This window comes from Cornus florida, unplaced genomic scaffold, assembly GCF_030987335.1.
Source record: "Cornus florida cultivar Cherokee Brave unplaced genomic scaffold, ASM3098733v1 CherokeeBrave_3.0.0_Hap2_Chr03, whole genome shotgun sequence".
In the NCBI taxonomy this organism is placed as follows: Eukaryota; Viridiplantae; Streptophyta; class Magnoliopsida; order Cornales; family Cornaceae; genus Cornus; species Cornus florida.
In genome coordinates this window covers 31,243,492-31,262,766 of record NW_026775573.1, presented here as the reverse complement: position 1 = coordinate 31,262,766, position 19,275 = coordinate 31,243,492, and the positions used below count along the sequence as shown (strand labels likewise).

General features: G+C 34.4%; 2 protein-coding genes across 6 annotated transcripts; both read left to right on the top strand.

The window, feature by feature from the left end:
* The first annotated feature begins 1,273 nt into the window (after positions 1–1,273).
* Positions 1,274–5,117, top strand: LOC132300147 (putative pentatricopeptide repeat-containing protein At4g17915). 5 transcript variants are annotated; one of them, XM_059797114.1, is made up of 5 exons: positions 1,276–1,508; positions 2,399–3,837; positions 3,926–4,051; positions 4,463–4,738; positions 4,842–5,117. In XM_059797114.1, exon 2 carries the CDS (start codon positions 2,442–2,444, stop codon positions 3,813–3,815), a length of 1,374 nt encoding a protein of 457 aa, XP_059653097.1. In that variant the 5' UTR covers positions 1,276–1,508; positions 2,399–2,441; the 3' UTR covers positions 3,816–3,837; positions 3,926–4,051; positions 4,463–4,738; positions 4,842–5,117. The 5 variants fall into 5 exon arrangements, with proteins under 5 accessions (XP_059653098.1, XP_059653097.1, XP_059653094.1 ...); XM_059797113.1 differs by having other exon boundaries at positions 1,279–1,508; positions 2,399–3,820; XM_059797115.1 differs by having other exon boundaries at positions 1,274–1,508; positions 2,396–4,051.
* A 2,225-nt stretch (positions 5,118–7,342) lies between these two features.
* LOC132300146 (uncharacterized) lies at positions 7,343–16,310 on the top strand. Its single transcript, XM_059797110.1, has 4 exons — positions 7,343–7,494; positions 10,938–11,111; positions 15,421–15,697; positions 15,776–16,310. Exons 2-4 carry the CDS (start codon positions 10,943–10,945, stop codon positions 16,110–16,112), a joined length of 783 nt encoding a protein of 260 aa, XP_059653093.1. The 5' UTR covers positions 7,343–7,494; positions 10,938–10,942; the 3' UTR covers positions 16,113–16,310.
* The last annotated feature ends 2,965 nt before the right edge of the window (positions 16,311–19,275 follow it).

The following is a 19,275-nucleotide window of genomic DNA, read 5'->3' as shown; positions in this document are numbered from 1 at the left end:
GAATCATAAGGTGATTTAATGTTTAGTATTTAATGAAATAATTTTGTATTTTTTAAAAATCTAAATTTAAAATAAGCAAAAATGTTTGAAGTGGACTGGATGTGTATTTTAGGAACAAAAAAGGTGTGTTTTATTTTCCTTTTACATTTTTATTTTCTTTTTTTTTAGTTGTGAGAGTTAAATAAGGTGATTTAATGACACATCATTGGAATTTTTATAAAGAAAAATTGAAAATTGTTTGAATCATAAGGTGATTTAATGTTTAAGTATTTAATGAAATAATTTTGTACTTTTTAAAAATCTAAAAATGTTGTGTTTTATTTTCCTTTCACATTTTTTTTTTTTTTTGTTTTTTTAGTTGTGAGAGTTAAAATAAGGTTATTTAATGACACGTCATTGGAATTTTTATAATGAAAAATTGAAAATTGTTTGAATCATATGGTGATTTAATGTTTAGTATTTAATGAAATAATTTTGTATTTTTTAAAAATCTAAGAAATTAGCTACACTTTTAAAATAGTATAAATATAAATATAAATATAGATATAGATATAGATATAGATAGATATAGATATAGATATAGATTAAGCAATTTGCTTTAGAAATTACCTAAATACATAATTTTCTTTTTATCAAAGTTGTTATTTTTCGGGGATAATACGTAGTTTTATTTATTTATTAAAGTAGTGATTTTTAGATGAGCTAATTGGTTGTTGCTGGAGACTAGGGAGAGAAATAGAGCTTATAGAAAAGATTGAAAGAGAGAGAGAAAGGAAAAGAGAGATTTTCTTTTCATTTTTTTTTTTTTTTCCATACATCAGCAAGGCATTTTAGAGCTTTTATAAAAAAAAAATGGTCAAAATTGATGATTAGAGAGTAATTTATTCAAAAAGTTGATAATACATGAATTTATATGCATTTAATTTTTAGTAGGAGTATTTTTTATACAACAAAGGGGTTTTATACAATTACCCCATAAAAAATACATATTTATATTTGTTATTACTATTTTTCTTTCTCTCATCCTTCCCACCAACCAAACGTAACAACAAATCACACTTCACAAATAACAAATAATAAACGAACCAAATTTAGATATGTAACAATTATGTGGATTCATAATATAAAAGCAGACCTGTGATAATCAAATTAATTTATATTGAAAGAACTCGCTAATTACTAGTACTACGCACTTGTTTGAACGTCAGATAAACGATTTGAGCATTTAAAGAAAACCACATCATCTGCGTCCCTTGTTTTTTTTTTTTTTTTGGCCAAACTAATCTTTAGTACTGTATTATCAGTAACTCAGTAAGGCATCGTTTGGTAGGGCTTATATTTGTGTTAAACCCGTTTTCTCTCTCTCTAACTCATCTCTGTGTTCAACCAAAGCCAAAAATTTCTCTGCGCGTCGATGGAGAGCGGTGAGCTCGCCGAAGACCAAAAATGACCTCACTGCCGATCTCTCTCACTGCCGAATGTTATCTGCGTCCTTAAATCCAGAAAAGGTACGGTATTAAAACCCTAGAAATTTTCTTATGCAATGAAACCCTAGACATTGGGGGCGATTTTAGTCCATGACAGATATCTCCCAGCCCCTTTCTCTCTCACTCCGATCACGACCCCATCAGGCCATCAAACATTTGTTCTTTACCATATGTTTTTTTTCTGAAACACTAGATTTGTTATCTTGTGCATTCGTTATAGATCAAACACCGTCCATTGTCACCGTCAGGGACGATGCCGTATTGCAGTATGGACCATCTAAAAATACAGAGCCTCTAATGTCCTAGTGAGAGATCCGGACTCTATATTCGGACCCTTCCAGTCCGAGCATCTGTTCCCTTTTGGCTCCTCTCTCTCTCCTCTTCTCTTCTCTATAGATCGCTTTCTGATATCTAGACATCCCTTGCTCTCTCAAATAAGGCAATAAATAGAAAAGAGAAGTATCAATAGAGATAGATTTGTTTTTGTCTTCTGTTGAATATTGATTGATGCTAGAACTTGTAGTGTTAATTCATTAAACAAGATGTGATTCGGTTACTATTTACTAATATTAGCAAACACCATATGGGTTTTTCTCAGATACTGTTAATCTTGCTTGTTTCTATGAAAATCCTCATTTTGCATCTATTCATTCAACAAGATGTGGTTTGGTTACTATTTACTAATATTATCGAACACCATATGTGTTTCTCTCAGATACTGTTAATCTTGCTTGTTTATATAAAAATCCTCATTCTGCATCTATTCAGAACAATTCTATATGACCAGTGCAATTACAGGGTATTATATGATATTATTCGGGCTTTTGTTGGTTTACTAATAGTATATGTTCTGGGAAGTGTGTTATAAAGAGTAAAAATCCATCTGACTCGAGTATTCAAACTGTTAGCAGGTTTAGATTATCATTTTTGATGTTTTTGGAGTACCCGTGAAGAATGATATGGAGATTTTCGACTAGGTTATTGAATATAACCATAGCTTCTTTTTGCAAAGCACGACAATTGGAGAAAGCCGAAGCTGTTCTAATTGATGGTATAAGATTAGGGGTATTACCAGATGTGGTTACTTACAATACATTGATTGCTGCATATTGCCGTTTTGATGGCGTTGACACAGCTTATTCTGTTATTAATAGAATGAGAGAAGCTGGGATAAACCCTGATGTTGTTACATATAATTCATTGATAGCTGGTGCCACCAGGCATTGCCAATTATTGCGATGTGTGGACCTGTTTGAAGAAATGCTTCAGACAGGTATCCGTCCTGATGTGTGGAGTTACAATACTTTGATGCATTGTTTCTTTAAATCAGGAAAGCCAGATGAGGCCAACAGGATCTTTCAAGACATTATTCTGAGCAATTTTGTTCCTTGTCCAACTACGTTCAACACCATGATTAACGGCCTTTGCAAGAATGGATATACTGCTAATGCCCTTATGTTATTCCGGAATTTACAGCGTCGTGGATTTGTACCCCAAATAGTAACATACAATATTCTTCTCAATGGGCTTTGCAAGTCGGGTAGGTTGAGGACGGCAAGAAGGATTGTCAGAGAGCTAGGTGAATCAGGTCCTAAGCCGAATGCTATAACTTACACTATAGTAATGAAATACTGCTTTAGATATAGGAAATTTGAGGAAGGACTTGAGATCTTCTCAGAGATGAAGCGGGAAGGATATACATTTGATGCCTTTGCATACTGCACAGTTAGTGGTGCTTTAATTAAAACTGGTAAGCTAAAGGAGGCAAAAGAATGCATGGAGCAAATGGCCAGGAATGGCATTGAGCCTGACATAGTGTCTTACAATACCCTCATTAATTTGTATTTTAACGAAGGTAAGTTTGAAGATGCCTATAAGTTGTTGGATGAGATAGAAAAAGGAGGGTTTGAATGTGACAAATATACCCACACAATTTTGATTGATGGATTGTGCAAGGCAGGTGACCTTGAAGGGGCAAAGCGACATTTGAAGTACATGGACTCAATGGGCTTTGATTCAAACGTGGTTGCTTATAACTGCTTGATTGATGGGTTGTGTAAGGCTGGTCAGATTGATTATGCAATGAAGGTGTCTGAACTGATGGAGGAAAAGGATTCTTTTACTTGTTCATCCTTGGTACACAATCTTTGCAAGGCAGGGCGATTCCGTCATGCTTCCAAGCTCCTTCTATCTTTTTTAAGAAGTGGCATCAAAATAGAGCAGTGTACCCAACGGGCTGTTCTAAATGGTCTTCGTTCTACAGGATATACAAATGAAGCAAGGAAGCTCCAGTCAAAAATTCGATTGACTAAGATATTACATTCCTGATTTGAGTATGATGCTTTAATCAGTTGTGTCATCTCTCACAGTGCTTGTTCCTTCTGAAATACATAATATATTACTTTTTAAGTCATAATTTATATGCTTTTATGTTTCAGGGTTTCTGAAACTCTTCTATTATATGACATCTTAAATGAGTTTCAGAAAGGTCACAGCCGCAACAAGACAGAGGAGCATACTGCCAGCCTATGTTACATGGACTTGGGTACGGATGTCGGACATGGGTATGTATCCATGCGTCGGATGTGTCAAATCTCCAAACAAAAGGACACATGGACACGGCTAAATATTCATTTTATTAATTATTTTATTTTATTTTTTAGAGTAAAGTAATGTTTTTGTCTAATATAATGTTCAATATAGACATTTAACTCATTTTAAAGTAATAATATAATGTACTTGAATGATTAAATATGTTTTTTAAGTACATGTCCAACCAAAAGTGTCGGACACATATCCCATATCCATGTACAAGGGATATGTGTCCGACACGGGTACTTCAATATTTTTGAAGAGTCCATGTAACAGAGCTGCCAGCAAGGGCTCTGCAGATGGTAAGATCAAACCTCATTCTTTGATTTGATTTCTAATGATGGGACGTGTTTTGAATATCATTTCTCTCTCTCTAACCACAGATTCAGTGAAGGATGTGAGGTTAAATATCGATGGTGAAAAGCCTTCCCGAGAAAAGAGAGTTCAAAGAAAATAAGATCGTTCCAGAAATGGACGTGTTTTCCCAACAGCGCAAACAATTCTTATAGGGGCAACTCTAGGAGCAGGAAGTGGTCAAAGGACATGTACTCCGACATCCTGGAGATAGATGGAACCCACTCCCAAAGCTCACTGAAGAAGAAGAAGAAGAAGCTGTTGGCATTATAACAATGGAAGATGCTATTGAAGAGCTTTTACAGGTAAAATATATAAACTTCCCGTGTTATCTCAAACCCCTGGCTTTATATTCTCCCACAAAATTTTCATAGATGGTATCCTGACACCGAATCTTGCACTGTGCAGGAGGAGATCTTCGATGAAACAGATCATCATTATGAAGATTCATGACTATGGTTTTGTTGATACATAATGTAGTACAATACAGATGGCTACCAAAAATGTTGTATTTGCACGTGAGTTGTATTGTGATGCACCGATGCAGGCTATGCTGGAGTGGGGGAGAAAAATCTGAACCCTACTTATAACTGTTTTTAGGGATTATGTCTTATTAAAAACAACAATTTATGGTTTGTAAATGTGAAAAAAATATATATATTTATGATTTGTTTTACAGTTAAACTTTGTGTCATACAGTTCACTTGGTCTTTTTTTACTCCCAAGTGAACTTCCATTAAAACAACACAGGAGTTACAACCACATGGAGGACCTCCAACAAACCAGGAACTGCACCATTCCAAAAATAATAATCAAAAGAAAAATAGATAAATGTATAAATAATAGTGTCAGTCACTTCATAAACAATGCTCCTAGCAAATTGAAAAACAACACTAGACTCTTCATTATGCAAGATTGATTACTATTCCACCGAAAGTGCCAGAGAGTATTGGTGAACGCCTTTACGGTCTTGGCTTGACACCAGTTGATCCATAAACACACTTTACCTGCAAGAAGTCCCAGAACAAACAACACTTTGCAGCTTTATCCATAACTCAATCCTTGTAAACCCAAAAAGACCTCCACTTTTAGGACTAACCACCTATGACCATTTTCATTAGATGCAATTTTCTTGTCCTTTCTTTGCTGCTCCATATAAAATTTTGGGTAAATTACACCGATCTCCTATGAGATTTGGACAAATTATATATGGGTAAACCGTTAATCGTCTATTATTTAAACCTCCCTCCCCAAACCCGTTCTCTAGTGTTTTAAAAAATCAATAATGTCCTTATGTTATAATAATGAGAACGGCTAATTGCAATCGTCGATGCAACTATCCTTAGACACAGTTGTTATTGGTTAAAAAAACAACCCTCTGTTTTTTAATTTTATTCTCTTTCCTCTTGTGTGTTTGTGTATATATATATCTTTCTTCTTTCTAACTTTTTTTTTTTTTTTTAATGTGTTTTTAAACTAATTCATTCTTTACTTCTTTTCTTTTTTCTTTTTTTTCCAAAACCAATCATTTATCCTATGTCATCATCAATAATTATATATCACTCATTAAACCATCTTATCTTTAAAATGCGACTATCTCATCTCATCACCACGTATTTCTCTCTTGGTCTTTACTAAATCATTCATTTTTATCATTTACATATAATAAAAACTCAATTATACAATTTTATTTCAACTAAAATTCAATTAGTGTGATTATTACATCACCACTATAGTTATCTCTCCCTATGCCTTTACTAAACCATTCATTTCTATCTTTTACAAATAAACTAAACTCAATTATACAATCTTATTTCAATGAAATTCAATTCTATAATGTACTTCAATTAAAATTTATAGTCTTAAAAATTCACACCTAAAGTATAAATAAATAATATTTAATATGTACATAATCCATCAACAGTATAAAAAAAAAAAAAAGGGGGGGGGGGGGGGGGGGGGGTGGGGAAATAATGCATTGATGGGAAATCGGGAATTAGCTATATATATATATTTTTATATATATAGACAAAGATGGAAAGAGAAGAGAGAATAATAGTCAACAAGCAAAAGAGGGTAATTTTCTTTTACAAAATTAGATTTTAATGCTCAATAAAAAAAGGATCAATGCATTAATTACAGTTGTTTTTTTAACCAATCACAGCTGCGACTGTAATTAGCACTCATCTATAATTATATAGTATTATATTGCATTTTATATAAGGAAATGATAAAATTATCATTTTATAAAAAATTGATCAAAGTACCAAAAGAAAACTACTATCAAGATAACTCTCATGAAACATATCAATTAGCAAAAACAACAATGAGTCTTAAAATTCTATAAATGCTATATAGGCTACCTATTTATGCTATAAATTCTATTTATGTGATTTCGGGTAAAGAAAATTCAAGTCACCAAATTGTTTTAAAAATTCCTTTTATTGGTTACCTAGTTATGATTATAAAGGTAGTTTTAAATGAGCTTCTTAATCTTGCCCCCCTTTTTTTTTTCTTCTCGTATCAATTATAGTTTGCTCTTACATATATACATGAAGGGTAGTGATATTCGACTAATTAAAAAGGTAATGATATTTGACTAATTAAAAAGGTAAGTCTTACACTTCACTGCTGTAATTATTTGGTGTAAGAATCATTTCTTATACATTAAAATACATTGTATAAAAAAAATATATTACAATTATTTTATTTTATTCTTAAATTTTAATTTTTTTATTTACTTATCAAAAGACGTCAAATAAATGTTTTGAGCATTTAAAGAAAACCACATTATCTTCATTGGTTTTTTTTTTTTTTTTAAATTTCCCCAAACTAGTCTTCTTTTCTTTTCTTTTTCTTTTTTTTTTTTTTTTGGCCTGGCAAACTAGTCTTTGGGTACTGTATTATCAGTAAGGCATCGTTTGGAAGCTTATATTTGTGTTAAACCCGTTCTCTCTCTCATTTCCCACTCATCTTTTTCTGTTCAACCAAAGCCAAAGATTTCTCTGCGCGACAATCGAAAGCGGCGAGAACGCTATCTGCGTCCTTAAATCTAGAAAAGGTACGGTATTAAAACCCTAGAAATTTTATTATGCAATGAAACCCTAGAAATTGGGGGCGATTCGAGTCCATGACAGATCTGTGTCATCTCCTCTCTATCTCACCCCGATCACGACCCAATCAGGCAATCAAACATTTGTTCTTTACCATATGTATTAGGGTTTTTTTTTTTTTTTTTTTTTTTTTTTTTTTTTTTTTTTTTTTTTTAATGAAACACAAGATTTGTTCTTTACAGATTTCTTGGAATTTATGGCTAGAATCTGTGTATTTATTTGATGGGCTATTTTATTAAACTGTTTATTTATTATTTATATTTTCCTTATAAGTATTTTCTCGAAGGGTTCACTTCAACCTGCCAATATGATAATTAGATTATGGATGTTGCCTCCAGTAGCCTCTCAAACAGAATTTTATTTTATTTTATTTTTTTGGTGAATTTGTTATGCACTACCTGAATTTCCCTCTAAAAGAATTAGAACACTGCAATGATTTACAGTAGATGTCAAAACTAAAATTTTGTGCTATACCCACGTCGATTGTCTGTATGTTGCCGCTGTAGAAGTCATCGATGAACCCGACTTTGTTGGCGCTGTGCATATCATCCTCTGAATTTATTCAAAAACTAAAATTAAAAAAAAAAAACTAAGAAAACCCTACAATAATTAGGAGCTGAGACCTCCAAAAGCCAGAGAAAAAAGAAAAAAGAGTCGACAAATTCAGGCACAGCTTGAGGAGATTGCAGAAGTGGCTTTTCGAGAGGGTGAGGCTGTAATAGTCAAGTTGGCATTCAAGTTGCATCAATTGTTGGCCTTATGGGTGGATTGAGAAGTCTTCTTCTCTCTCTCTCGTCAGTAGAGTTTGTCATATTGCCTATTGGACATTCAACAGAACATTCCGAAAGGGTAAAGAAGGGTTTCCTCAATAGAACATTGGGGCTGATTTGGGAAATCAAATACAATGTATGAGGACAATTTTGTGATTCAAACTTTATCACTTGAAGCACCACCCAGCTTCCCGAGAACTCGTTTTTAAAAGCCTCTTTTTCTAGCTTCGCCCATTACATATACTCCACCAGACGCTCAATTTATTATTATTATTATTATTATTATTATTTTTTTTTTTTTCTGAAATGACTTTCTGGGCCTGAAAGTCCGTTTAGAGCCCATGAAAAGCTCCCCAAGCAGGTCCTTTATCACGGCTTTATGCGAACTAGGGTTTCTCTGGATCAATAATAGACTCGACTTTCTTACTCAATTTCTCCTTAATCTCTCTAATTCTGGTTTCTCTTTTGAATCTCGTTAATTCTGGTTTCTCTTCTGAATCTCGCTAATTCTGGTGAGTTCCATTTAGTCTTTGGAAACCTAATTTTGTCTTAAAATTGCTATCGCTTCATCATATCTTTGAATATGATGCTGAATTAGATCACTTATTGGGCTGCACGTTCAAAATTTTGAATTAGGTACTGTTGTTTGTGTGGATGAATCTAAAATATATACACATTTGTGGTTGTGTTCATCACATACGAATACACTTTGTGGTTGATTTTATATCACCTATATACAGTGTTTATGTGCAAATCTAAGTGATAAAAACACAGTATGAAGTTAAATTAAATTCTCTTCAGAATTTTAGGCAAGTTTGAGTACCCTTTTGCGCTTTTTTGACTAAACCAGTAGTTGGTATTTGTCATTTTGACTGTAGATATTACTTCAAATGTTAAATCCTATTGTTAAGTTTAAAATTTTTTTTTTTCTTTATTGGTTAAATTATTGTTATATCTTGTGGAAGCATTTGTTGGAATTATTAGTCCATCAAGTTGTGCACCTTGCATTTTCTGTATACGAACATAGGCTGTCAAACAGAGCGGATTCAGACTGGCTTAGGCTTGTCCGATCTGACGGATTATTTATGATTGAATCCATTTCCGATTTGTTAGTTATAAAATATCAGACCCAATAACCTGATACGTTGAAGATGTATAAATTAGATATTTGACTTGTTATTATTTGAAAAAAAAAAAAAAAACAAAGAGACAAAATAGGGAGAGGGAAGAAGGAAAAAAAATGAAAAAAATTATTCCAATAATTTGTAAATATTATATATTGTGCATTAGATAATACATTTATATCATATAATATATTATATTACATTGGATTGGGTTGGATTATTACCGGACCCGATCAACCATAGTTCATATCCGATTTGTTTAAGTAACAAATTGTTGGATTGAATGTTCCAATCCATATATGAGTTATCAAATCAGATTCCGATTAAAATCCGATCTATTGACAGTTCTATATGCACTACAAGCATGACACCTAATTATGATCTCGTTGACAATTTGTATTCAGAAGATCAGATCTATCATATTTTGCTAAAGCCTAAAAGTACAAGAGTTGACCTATCTTTATGAATTGATGAGGATATAACTCTATTGGTTAGTCTGGAAAGACCACTTTTAACACAAGTTGAAGCTTTGTTATAAATAGTAATTTCACCTTGATGTGATTAGATAAATAATGTCAACGTGTATCAGTATATTTTGGCTCCCAAGTTGTTAAAGGCTCAAGGTGCGCTAAGGCGCCAAAGTTCTTCTGGAGTCTAAGCACAAGACGGAACATAAGGCAGAAAGTGAGGCACGTGTATAATCATAATGCATATTTATTATAAGCGTGTAAAGAATAATGAAACCATGCAACACAAACTTGTCATTATCAAATTAAGGAATTTTTTCAACATATCATCAATTCAATAAATTAGCTAAACTAGCACACATATATCTTTTCTATGTTTATGTGAATTCCATTAAATCAATGTACAATTAGAATAATTCAAGATATGTGTCAAATAATTAAAAAAATCTTGAACATTGGGATTTTTGATATTTCAAATAAGAGGACCAGGTAAATTAATCCTCCATCACTTATTTCATATGCAAATGAGTTAACCAAATTAAATGTGATTATAAATTTGAAAAAATTAAAAACTATACTATGCAAAGCTTCAAACATATATTACCATAATTTTCCGAATCGATCACTAAATGCAATTAATAATTGGTGAACCATAAATTTATGGATTATGTCAAATATTTTATAAGGTAGAAAAATATGATCCAGTAAATATGATTGCGATATGATATGGAACATTCTAATTTAGTGGTCATTAGATAACAACAGGAAAATGATATGAATAAATCATTAGAAAACAAAAGACACTTTTTTGAGGCTGGAACCTACTAAAAAGTGCGAGCTTGAGGGCTTTATGTGAGTGCCTGTACTAGTTTGAGGCGCTCTAGCTGAGCCTTGACGAGCCTGGGACATTTTTGGAGCCTAGGCGCGCCTTTAACAACCACATTTGGCTCCATCATGCTGTTTATGATGTTGAAGTTATTAACTGTTCTGGAAAATTCACTTGTTTCTTTCTTTGGAATTTGCTTACCAGGGTTTATGGATTTGGAGACAGAGAACAGGATAGCTGCAATTCTTGTCAAAGAGGCAGCAGAATTGCGGCGGCAAGCTGAAAAGGAAGGCATACATGTTTATCTTGGGCAGCCTAAGGTTAGGGGTCGGCCAAATTCACGTTTCCTTACCACAACTGTTCTTGGTGTACAACAAGGTTAGTTCTGTGACTGCTTTATAAACTCTTGGTCTCTCTGTTATATCATTTAATGTTTTTGTGCATAATCCTTCATTAATTGGAATGTTAAATTTTTTGCATAGAGTTGGTCTTTGTCTCTCTCTAAATGAATTGGCTTATGTTTCCAATACATTGTTCTTTGTGCACTTATATCATCCTGCCAGTTGACGACCTCTAGCTTCCTTTAAACTCATGCCATCTTGACCTTATGCAGTTGGGTTTTGATATCTGTGAATGCAAAACTTATGATACCAGAATGCACATGCCAAAAAGAAGATATTAATTAAAAGGTTTAGGGAGCCCAATTGTGATGCACATGTTTTTATAAAGAAATAAATACCTTCAGATGATTTTCCCCTTTCATATACTTAGTTGGCCTCCTGTAATGGTATTTTTTGTTTTTGTTTTTAATAAGTAAAGTTGTCTTAAGAAGCTTTGAAAAGGGGAACGCATCCCTCAAAAACTACACAAGGCAATAGGGCCTCTAAACTCTCAAGGAGGGCTCCTGTAATGGTATAATCCTCGAGGATCTTGAGCTTAGTTTAATGAAATTTATTGTAGGGAAAGGATTTTCCTGCTGCTGGAATCATAGCCCCTTTTTACCCGTAGAGATAGAGAGAGAGAAAGAGGGGGGCGGGGGTGTTGGGGAGAATCCACGGTGCTCTTTGGTTCATAGTGCCTTAGGTCACAGTACCATTTAGCGAGTGTTTGGACATTTAATGGCAATTGTAGGAGCCCATTGTGTCTGATTGAGGATGAGTCCAATTTATATTCAAATAGCACCTAAATGGATCTGCTATTTTCACTAGATTGTAATAATTAATCCAGTTCAAACTTTTGGTGGTGTTTATGATATTGCCTTCTTCTAGACGTGAATTTCATTTTTTCCCTAAATAAGAATTATTTCTGTAAAACCAGAAGGAAGCTCCCTGAGCCAGTCCTTGACGCGATTGTAAGGTAGCACCATTGTGACTGGAGGTCAAGGGTTTGCAACGGAAAACAGTCTCTCCGCAGGCTGCGCATTGGCGCTGCGTTTTCCCTAACCAAAAGGAAGTTCACTGGCCAATGCATGTGGATGAAATCTCCCAGCCTACTTATCAAAAAATAATAATAATAACCATACCAAAAGGGAAATATATCTTCTGTTTTTTTTTTTTTTTTTATTTGTCCAAAAGGAAAGATATCTGCAATCTAATTTGTTGGCCTCCACTGGCTTTTAATCCAAATATTGACCTGGGATCCCTTCAGAATTTTGCAGCTCTTCAATCTGCATCTGACAACCTTGGATATCACTGTAAATGACAAATGAAGCATTGTGGTAGTTATTTTGAAATTACTTGTCATTCCATTCAATCTAAATCTGGTTCCCCACTGTTGGTAATCTTCCTAACTATTTTGTTAAGAGATTAATATTTGAAACTATAAGATGTCCGGATAATGGTGTATTGCTAATGCCAAGATATCTGTTCCCAATGACTGAATTTGATGGGAGAATGAACACAAAACGCGCGCACACAAAAATAAATAAACAAACACAAAAGGTGTTCATGGTCTTGCTCCTGCATTATGAGCAACATGTTGGAGTAATTACATTAAAGAGAGCAGTTTGACTTTCGGTATAAAGTGATGCAGCAGAAAAGTGAGAAAAGGACAGTTTAGAGACATAGGAGTTCAATGTTTCTCAATTAATTCAAAAACTGTGCCATCCTAATACACCAACCTCCTGCAACTCGGAAAACCCTAATAGGTGCTGCCAAAATAATTCTAAAAACTAAATAATGAAAATGTCAGAAATAAATTAAGTCCATATCTATTCTCTGCACCCATGCCTAAAATAAGTGCATATAGCACGTGGTGCATGGTGCTAACATGATCTCCATAAGAAAGTCTTTCATGGACAGCCAACCAAGAATTATACCATGCCTCAAAATGCATTTATTGAACCTAACTGAATGACTTGAAGGAACAAAGTGATGGGAGTGGGACAAACAGAGGGCCAGAGGCTAGGGGGAATTAACCAGGTTGGGTAAAAGAGCGTAACGTATTTTTTGCTACTACCTAGAACTATCAAATTGGTATGGAAGTCTTGTAGCTCTATTAAGACCCTCAACAGAGGTGTGAATAATTCCCAAAATTGTATCTGTAGAGATGCTGTGTCTTATCTCTAAACTTTAAAACTTTCCCTTTGTATCCAGGTTTTAACTATCCAAAGACGTCTATCCTTCAAAGTTTATCCTTGATCCAATCAGCATCTTCTCTTAACAGTTACCTTATATCATATATGCTTGTCAATTGTAGTTTGATTCGATGTTTCCAATTTTAAACCCCAATCCTCCCTTTTTATGTCTCCACATATAATATTCGAGGCAATCTTAAGCACCAGACTTCATCATTTCCTGTCTTTTCCAATGAAATTCCCAATGCATTTGTCCGTCTCTTTGATCACCTTTCTAGGCAAGATAAGTATGGAAAGATTATACACCTGGACTGGAAAAATTATGGGCTTATTGAACTGCATTCTCCCTGCACAAAATAGGGTCTTTTTGTCCATTTTTGTATATTGTACTTATATTTTCCATTAAGCACTTGCAATCAAAAGATTTGAGCTTTGGGTGATGAGAACTCGAAGTAATTTAACATGAAGCTGTCCCAGGGAATTCAAGCAGACCAAAATGCTCTGTTTCATCATGTCACGACCCTAACATAGGAACAATTGCTCTTCCAATCCTAGGGGTTAAGCCAATCAGCTCTTGATGAGAGCCTTCTCTAAAGTAGAAACTGACTCCACTTGCTCCTTGCATAAAAGCATTAGATCATCAGCAAGAGACAGGTGATGGTACTGTTTTTGCTGCATCTCCAATGATATTTTATTTTATTTTTTTGGGGTAGGGGGGGATCCTCCTTAATCAAACGAGAAATGTAAGGGGGTATAGGATCTCCTTGTTGAAGACCCACTTTGGAAGTGCCCTTCAGTCTCCCCATAGGAAGGAGTCTTAAGTTATAACCACATATCTTCAATAGAGTCCCATCTTAGAGTATCAGGTTCGTAGCACATCTTTTGCTCATTATTATTGTCATAAGACATAAGCTCCGAGTAATGAGAGGCTGAGAGCTCTTAGCAGAGGAATATCGTTTTTTTTTTTTTTTTTTTTTTTTGGGGGTGACAAGAAATAATTCATAAAAGGCGCCCAAAAGGGGAGCGCTTCCAAAAGGATACACAAGCCGCCTACAGCGGCACTGTACACAAGTGGCAGAGGAATATCTGTGATCTATCTACCCTAAAGTAAGCAATGGGATGGTCTAATACGGTAATACTACAAATCTAAACCTGCCTCTATTTGTTGACAATATTTTTAATAATAAACTTATAAATAACGTTTCACAGGATATAGGCCTATAATGATTCCAAGATGTAGGATTAGGACTATTGGGAATTAGAGCATCAATAGCGGAAGTTGCACCATCAAATAAACCCCCAGATTTAAGAATGGATATAAAAGCTTTAGATAATTCTTCACCAATGACCTATGTTTATGGGTCAGGTATGTGTGAACTGTCTATGCATCCGATATAAATCTCCAAACCCAATTACACAGAAGCACAATAAACTATTCATCATGGCAAAATCGTTGTTTTATGTAGATTAAAGGTTTTAGTATGGTCACTTCACTTGTTTTGAATTAATAATATAACAAAAAGGAACATGGTACAATTATATAATAAACTTGGATTATTGGATATGCTTCTAAAAAAATGCCATAGTTGTATCTTTGATACTATTTCTGTCTTCAGGCTTGACCCCATTATCTTTGATCGGAGTCCCCCAATCTGTTTCTGATCCTTCTCCGAGTCATAGATTTGAAGAAAAAGTGAGTGTTCTGATATCACATGTTATGTATTCTAGATTTTTGTTTGCATGCAGATAATCTCCTTCCATTTTGCTTTACTTTTCAACTCTTTGAACACATTCCTTTTCCCTTGTTGCAATGGCATCCTTAGTATTGGCATTCAAGGTTCTCAGGCATTTGAACAACTTAGCTTCACTCACTTTGACACTTATCTAACTAATTGTTTTATTATTAAGCTTCTTGAGTTCATTCCAGAGTAATTTAAGCGTCTGGCATATTCTGAATATGGAAGTTACTGGGATTCTGGTGCTCAAAATTTATTAAACTATAGTATTGAGCTTTCGATGTCAGATATGATTGGTTGTCTTGGTAATTAATTATTTGTAAGTATTTATATATCTTTTTGTGTCTGCTTGACCATGAAATTTTGTTCATTTCAGCAAATCGAAGTGTGGAAGTAAATGAGATGTGGCGAGCCAGGCAGAAAGAGCTAGAACTGGATGAGAGGCTTAGAGGGAGATCGAAGGAGGAGAGCAGCAGTAGTAGGAGCCACAGGAACGTATCTGACTCGTCAAGGAATACAAGTAAGAGGCACGCAGATCATGAAGTAAATGCTAGTGCTCCAAGCTTATCAAGCAAAGGAGGAATCCAGGATTGCTATTCGAGGGATGATGAAGGATTGAGGGATGCAGAAATTGAGGAATTTCTACACTCAAGGTAACCTCTCTCTCTTTATCTGTGTGCGCGCGCCCCTTTTTGTGGATGCAGTGAAACTCATTTGATTGTTGAATGCAGAGTCAAGCGTGGCAGGGGTACTGTAGGATCTAGGATGGATGAAACGGGTCCTTACCTTCCTCGTAGCTCAGACGGCAAGGGAAAGCTGTTAGATTCTAATCTCAGGGTTGGAGAAGAATGGGAAAATCGTGCTGTTCTTGGTCCAGCGAAGCCTTCTTCACTTGAATCTTGTGAATCTTCTGAAGAAGAATCTTCTCGTGGTAAGAGGAAGAAGTCAAAGAAAGTTGGCTCAGGGAGCTCAAGCAAGCACCGCTCTAGGAAGCACACAAAAGAAAAATCTAGGGATAAACTGAAGAAAAAGAGGGAGAAGGAGAAAAGATCTAAGCATCACAGATGAGAGTTGTTTTGTATTGGTTGGTTTGGTTCTCTAGTTCGTTATTCGTGTGGGTTAGGATGACAATCTGCGCTTGTACAATTGATAATAAATGGTATCAAAGAATGTTTTTAACAAAATAGGAAAGATAGTATTGATGGAACACAATGAAATTTATGTATTTTCTTAAAAAAATGTGATCACAGTTATGTTTTTGGCCAATTTGATACACATTTTCTTCTTTTTTTCTTCCTTGGTTATCCATGCTCGTCTGTGCAGACTCTCACACGGCATATCAGATCCATAATTTGTTGTTGGTACTGGAATGTGTAAACATTGGGATTGGGCAAGCCTGCAGCCATAACTTTGCCTACCTTCTTCTCTCAGAGATGAGGAGGTCATTTCACCGGCATTTTGAGTTCTTTTTTTCCTTTTTGACGAGGATTCCGGTGTCAAAAACCGACATGCCTGCTTTTTGGCAGGTTGGAACTGGAAATAAGCTGTTTGGATGATCGGAAGAGTTTGCAACAGTTCCCTTCAGTGCTTCAAACAAGGAAGCTAAACAAGAAAAGTGTCAGATAGCAATGGGTAGATGCTCTCACCCTCTACTATTGCTAGGTGAGGAACCTCACTTTGAAATACATATTTGAGTGCAGCATTTTGCAACATGACTTGGCAGTGCTCTTTCTCATTTCTTTTTAGAAGCTGAAAATTTTCTGGACTCGGATCTCCACCAGAACGGACGACCTAAATAACTCACCTGAGTTTTGAGCAGAGATTCAACATGTTGCAGAGAGGGACTAGTTTGGTGAAAACCTGCACAATTTACCTTGAAACACTGTTGAATAATTTACTTGGGCAACAAACATAAATAACACTACCAGGCCTAATCTATTTGATCACTCGGTGAAATGAGGGTTCATGTGTAGCTAATAGGCTATGAATCCAAGATGACAACAGAAGATGACAACAGACTAGTATATATATACCATGCCACTGATTTCACAAAAGCAAACATTTGGGCCTGCTTGTTTTTGCATTTTTTTTGAGAATAGACAGAAAGGTGAAAATATAAAAATAGTTCAAGAATTAAGTGTGTTATAATTTTTTCAGAAAATTGAGTTAAATACGAAAAAGCCTTTAAAAAAAACACACATAAAGAGTTCCACAGTAAGCTATGAGAAGAGAGTCAGGTTTTCCTCTATTATATTCAGAATGGTCACTGGTAAAGACCTGTTTTCATGACTGAGGAGGCAGATCATATTTGGCAACAGGTGTCTAAGTATCCGAGAAATAATTCATTGCAACCGCTGCAATGATAACGTGGTGTAACGGACGATGACAAACACTACCTAAACACATGTATTAACTTTTTTATTCTATTGTAGGTTCATTTTATTTTGGTAGAATATTTGTAACCGTTCATTACATAGTTGTTGCAATGAATAATCTCTCTGAGTTTCCAAATCAGTTCAATATGATCAGGATGTAATCAGATGGAACCATGGGGCTCCAACTTTCAAATCTTTTTGGCAAGCATGTAGACAACTCTTTCTGGTGAAGAAATGGTCAAAGCTGAAGTGGGGAACAAGGGGAAACCTGTTGCTGGCTTTACAGATTTTTACAAAATAAGATTCCCTCCTATTTATCTAACCTCTCTATCTCGCAACTATAGGAACATCTGTTCTTTGGGTGGAGAAGATACATGGTGAGCCCGGCATACCACATCATTAGTATTTAAAAAATTAAATTGTGGAAAGTAGTTTTTATTAGATGGTGAAATCAATTTCACTATATGTTAGATGTGTGGTAGATTTTCATTGGCCGGTCATATACCAATGATACAGCGTGGGGGTGGGGGTGGAGGGTGCCCCCTCCTTTTTCCAAAACACTTGTTCAATAAACATAGCGAGCTTGAAAAATAACTTGAATTTTCCGAAATTGAATGAAATTTTAACTTGAACCCTATTAGGCTTTACCTTTGAAGTCCAATAGTGTGAAACAAAAATTTAAGTTCATTATTGTGGCAGGCTTCATTGTACCATATTATCAGTACATTTACAATAATATACAAATACATATGATATGGATGATTTGAATTCAAGAGATAAAAGATAACTTATATTAACATGTTCTTATGCTTAATAGAGCATGAATCTTCTATCTCAGACATTTTTGTTAGATGATGTTTACGGGAAAAATATCTTTAAATATATATTAATCTTCATTCATGAGTCTTTGGAGCTGGAAAGAAGGGAAAACTAAAGTGTTACGATACAAAGATTACAAAAATACCAATAAGAACAACAATATCATATATGTTATTATTTTTTAAATGAAAAATCGTATAGTAATTCCTTGTTATAAGTTATTAAAGTACTTCTATATTTTGTTCCTAATAATCAGTCTGTTATTAAAACGAGAGGGATTTGGTTTAGGTAAAATGTTACTTTTTATTATTAATCTCTCATAAAGGTAATACTAATATATATCCATCTTAAAGTGGAATCAAAGTACTAATTTATTTTCAATTTTGAAATTTTGAAAATAAATTAGTACCGCGGCCCGCCACCAACTATTCACACAGCGCCCAATCAATTTCGCAGCCAGAGTTCACATCATGTATAAATCATCAAAATTACCAATCAATGGTGAATATGAGACCTAAAAAAGAGTTGATTTGGTGGTCGTCTGTGATGGGATACCCTGATGGTGGGAAGAATGATTTTAGGAGGCGGTGGTTGTCACATATACTGGCGGCCTGGAGATGGTTGATTGGTTTGGTGATAATGGTCGCCGTCCGTTTAAGATTTGTTCGATTCCATGTGGTCATTATTATTATTATTTTTAAAACTTCAACACATGGTAGTGTTTTATTGGGCCACCTCATCGTAAGAAGTAAGTTCCTTCTTATACGGCCTAAGGCAAGCATTGTTCATACTAATATATATCTATCTTAAAGTGGAATCAAAGTACTAATTTATTTTCAAATTTGAAATTTTTAAAATTGAAACAATTGCTCGACAAAATTGAATTTTTTAACCATCATTTTTCTTTACTACTTCTCTTATTAAATGTGACTTATCGTTTTCTATTGTCATATCACTTTTTCATCTCTATTTATTTCAATTGCATTTTTCTGTTTTTAAATTATATTTTCCTCAATACATATACCAAGACTAATATT

Coding starts and splice junctions, on each gene's coding strand:
- LOC132300147 (XM_059797115.1), top strand. CDS start 2,442: ATGATATGGAGATTTTCGACTAGGTTATTGAATATAACCATAGCTTCT.
- LOC132300146 (XM_059797110.1), top strand. CDS start 10,943: ATGGATTTGGAGACAGAGAACAGGATAGCTGCAATTCTTGTCAAAGAG. Junction 11,112..15,420: donor TGTTCTTGGTGTACAACAAG/GTTAGTTCTGTG, acceptor TGTTCATTTCAG/CAAATCGAAGTGTGGAAGTA. Junction 15,698..15,775: donor GAGGAATTTCTACACTCAAG/GTAACCTCTCTC, acceptor TGTTGAATGCAG/AGTCAAGCGTGGCAGGGGTA.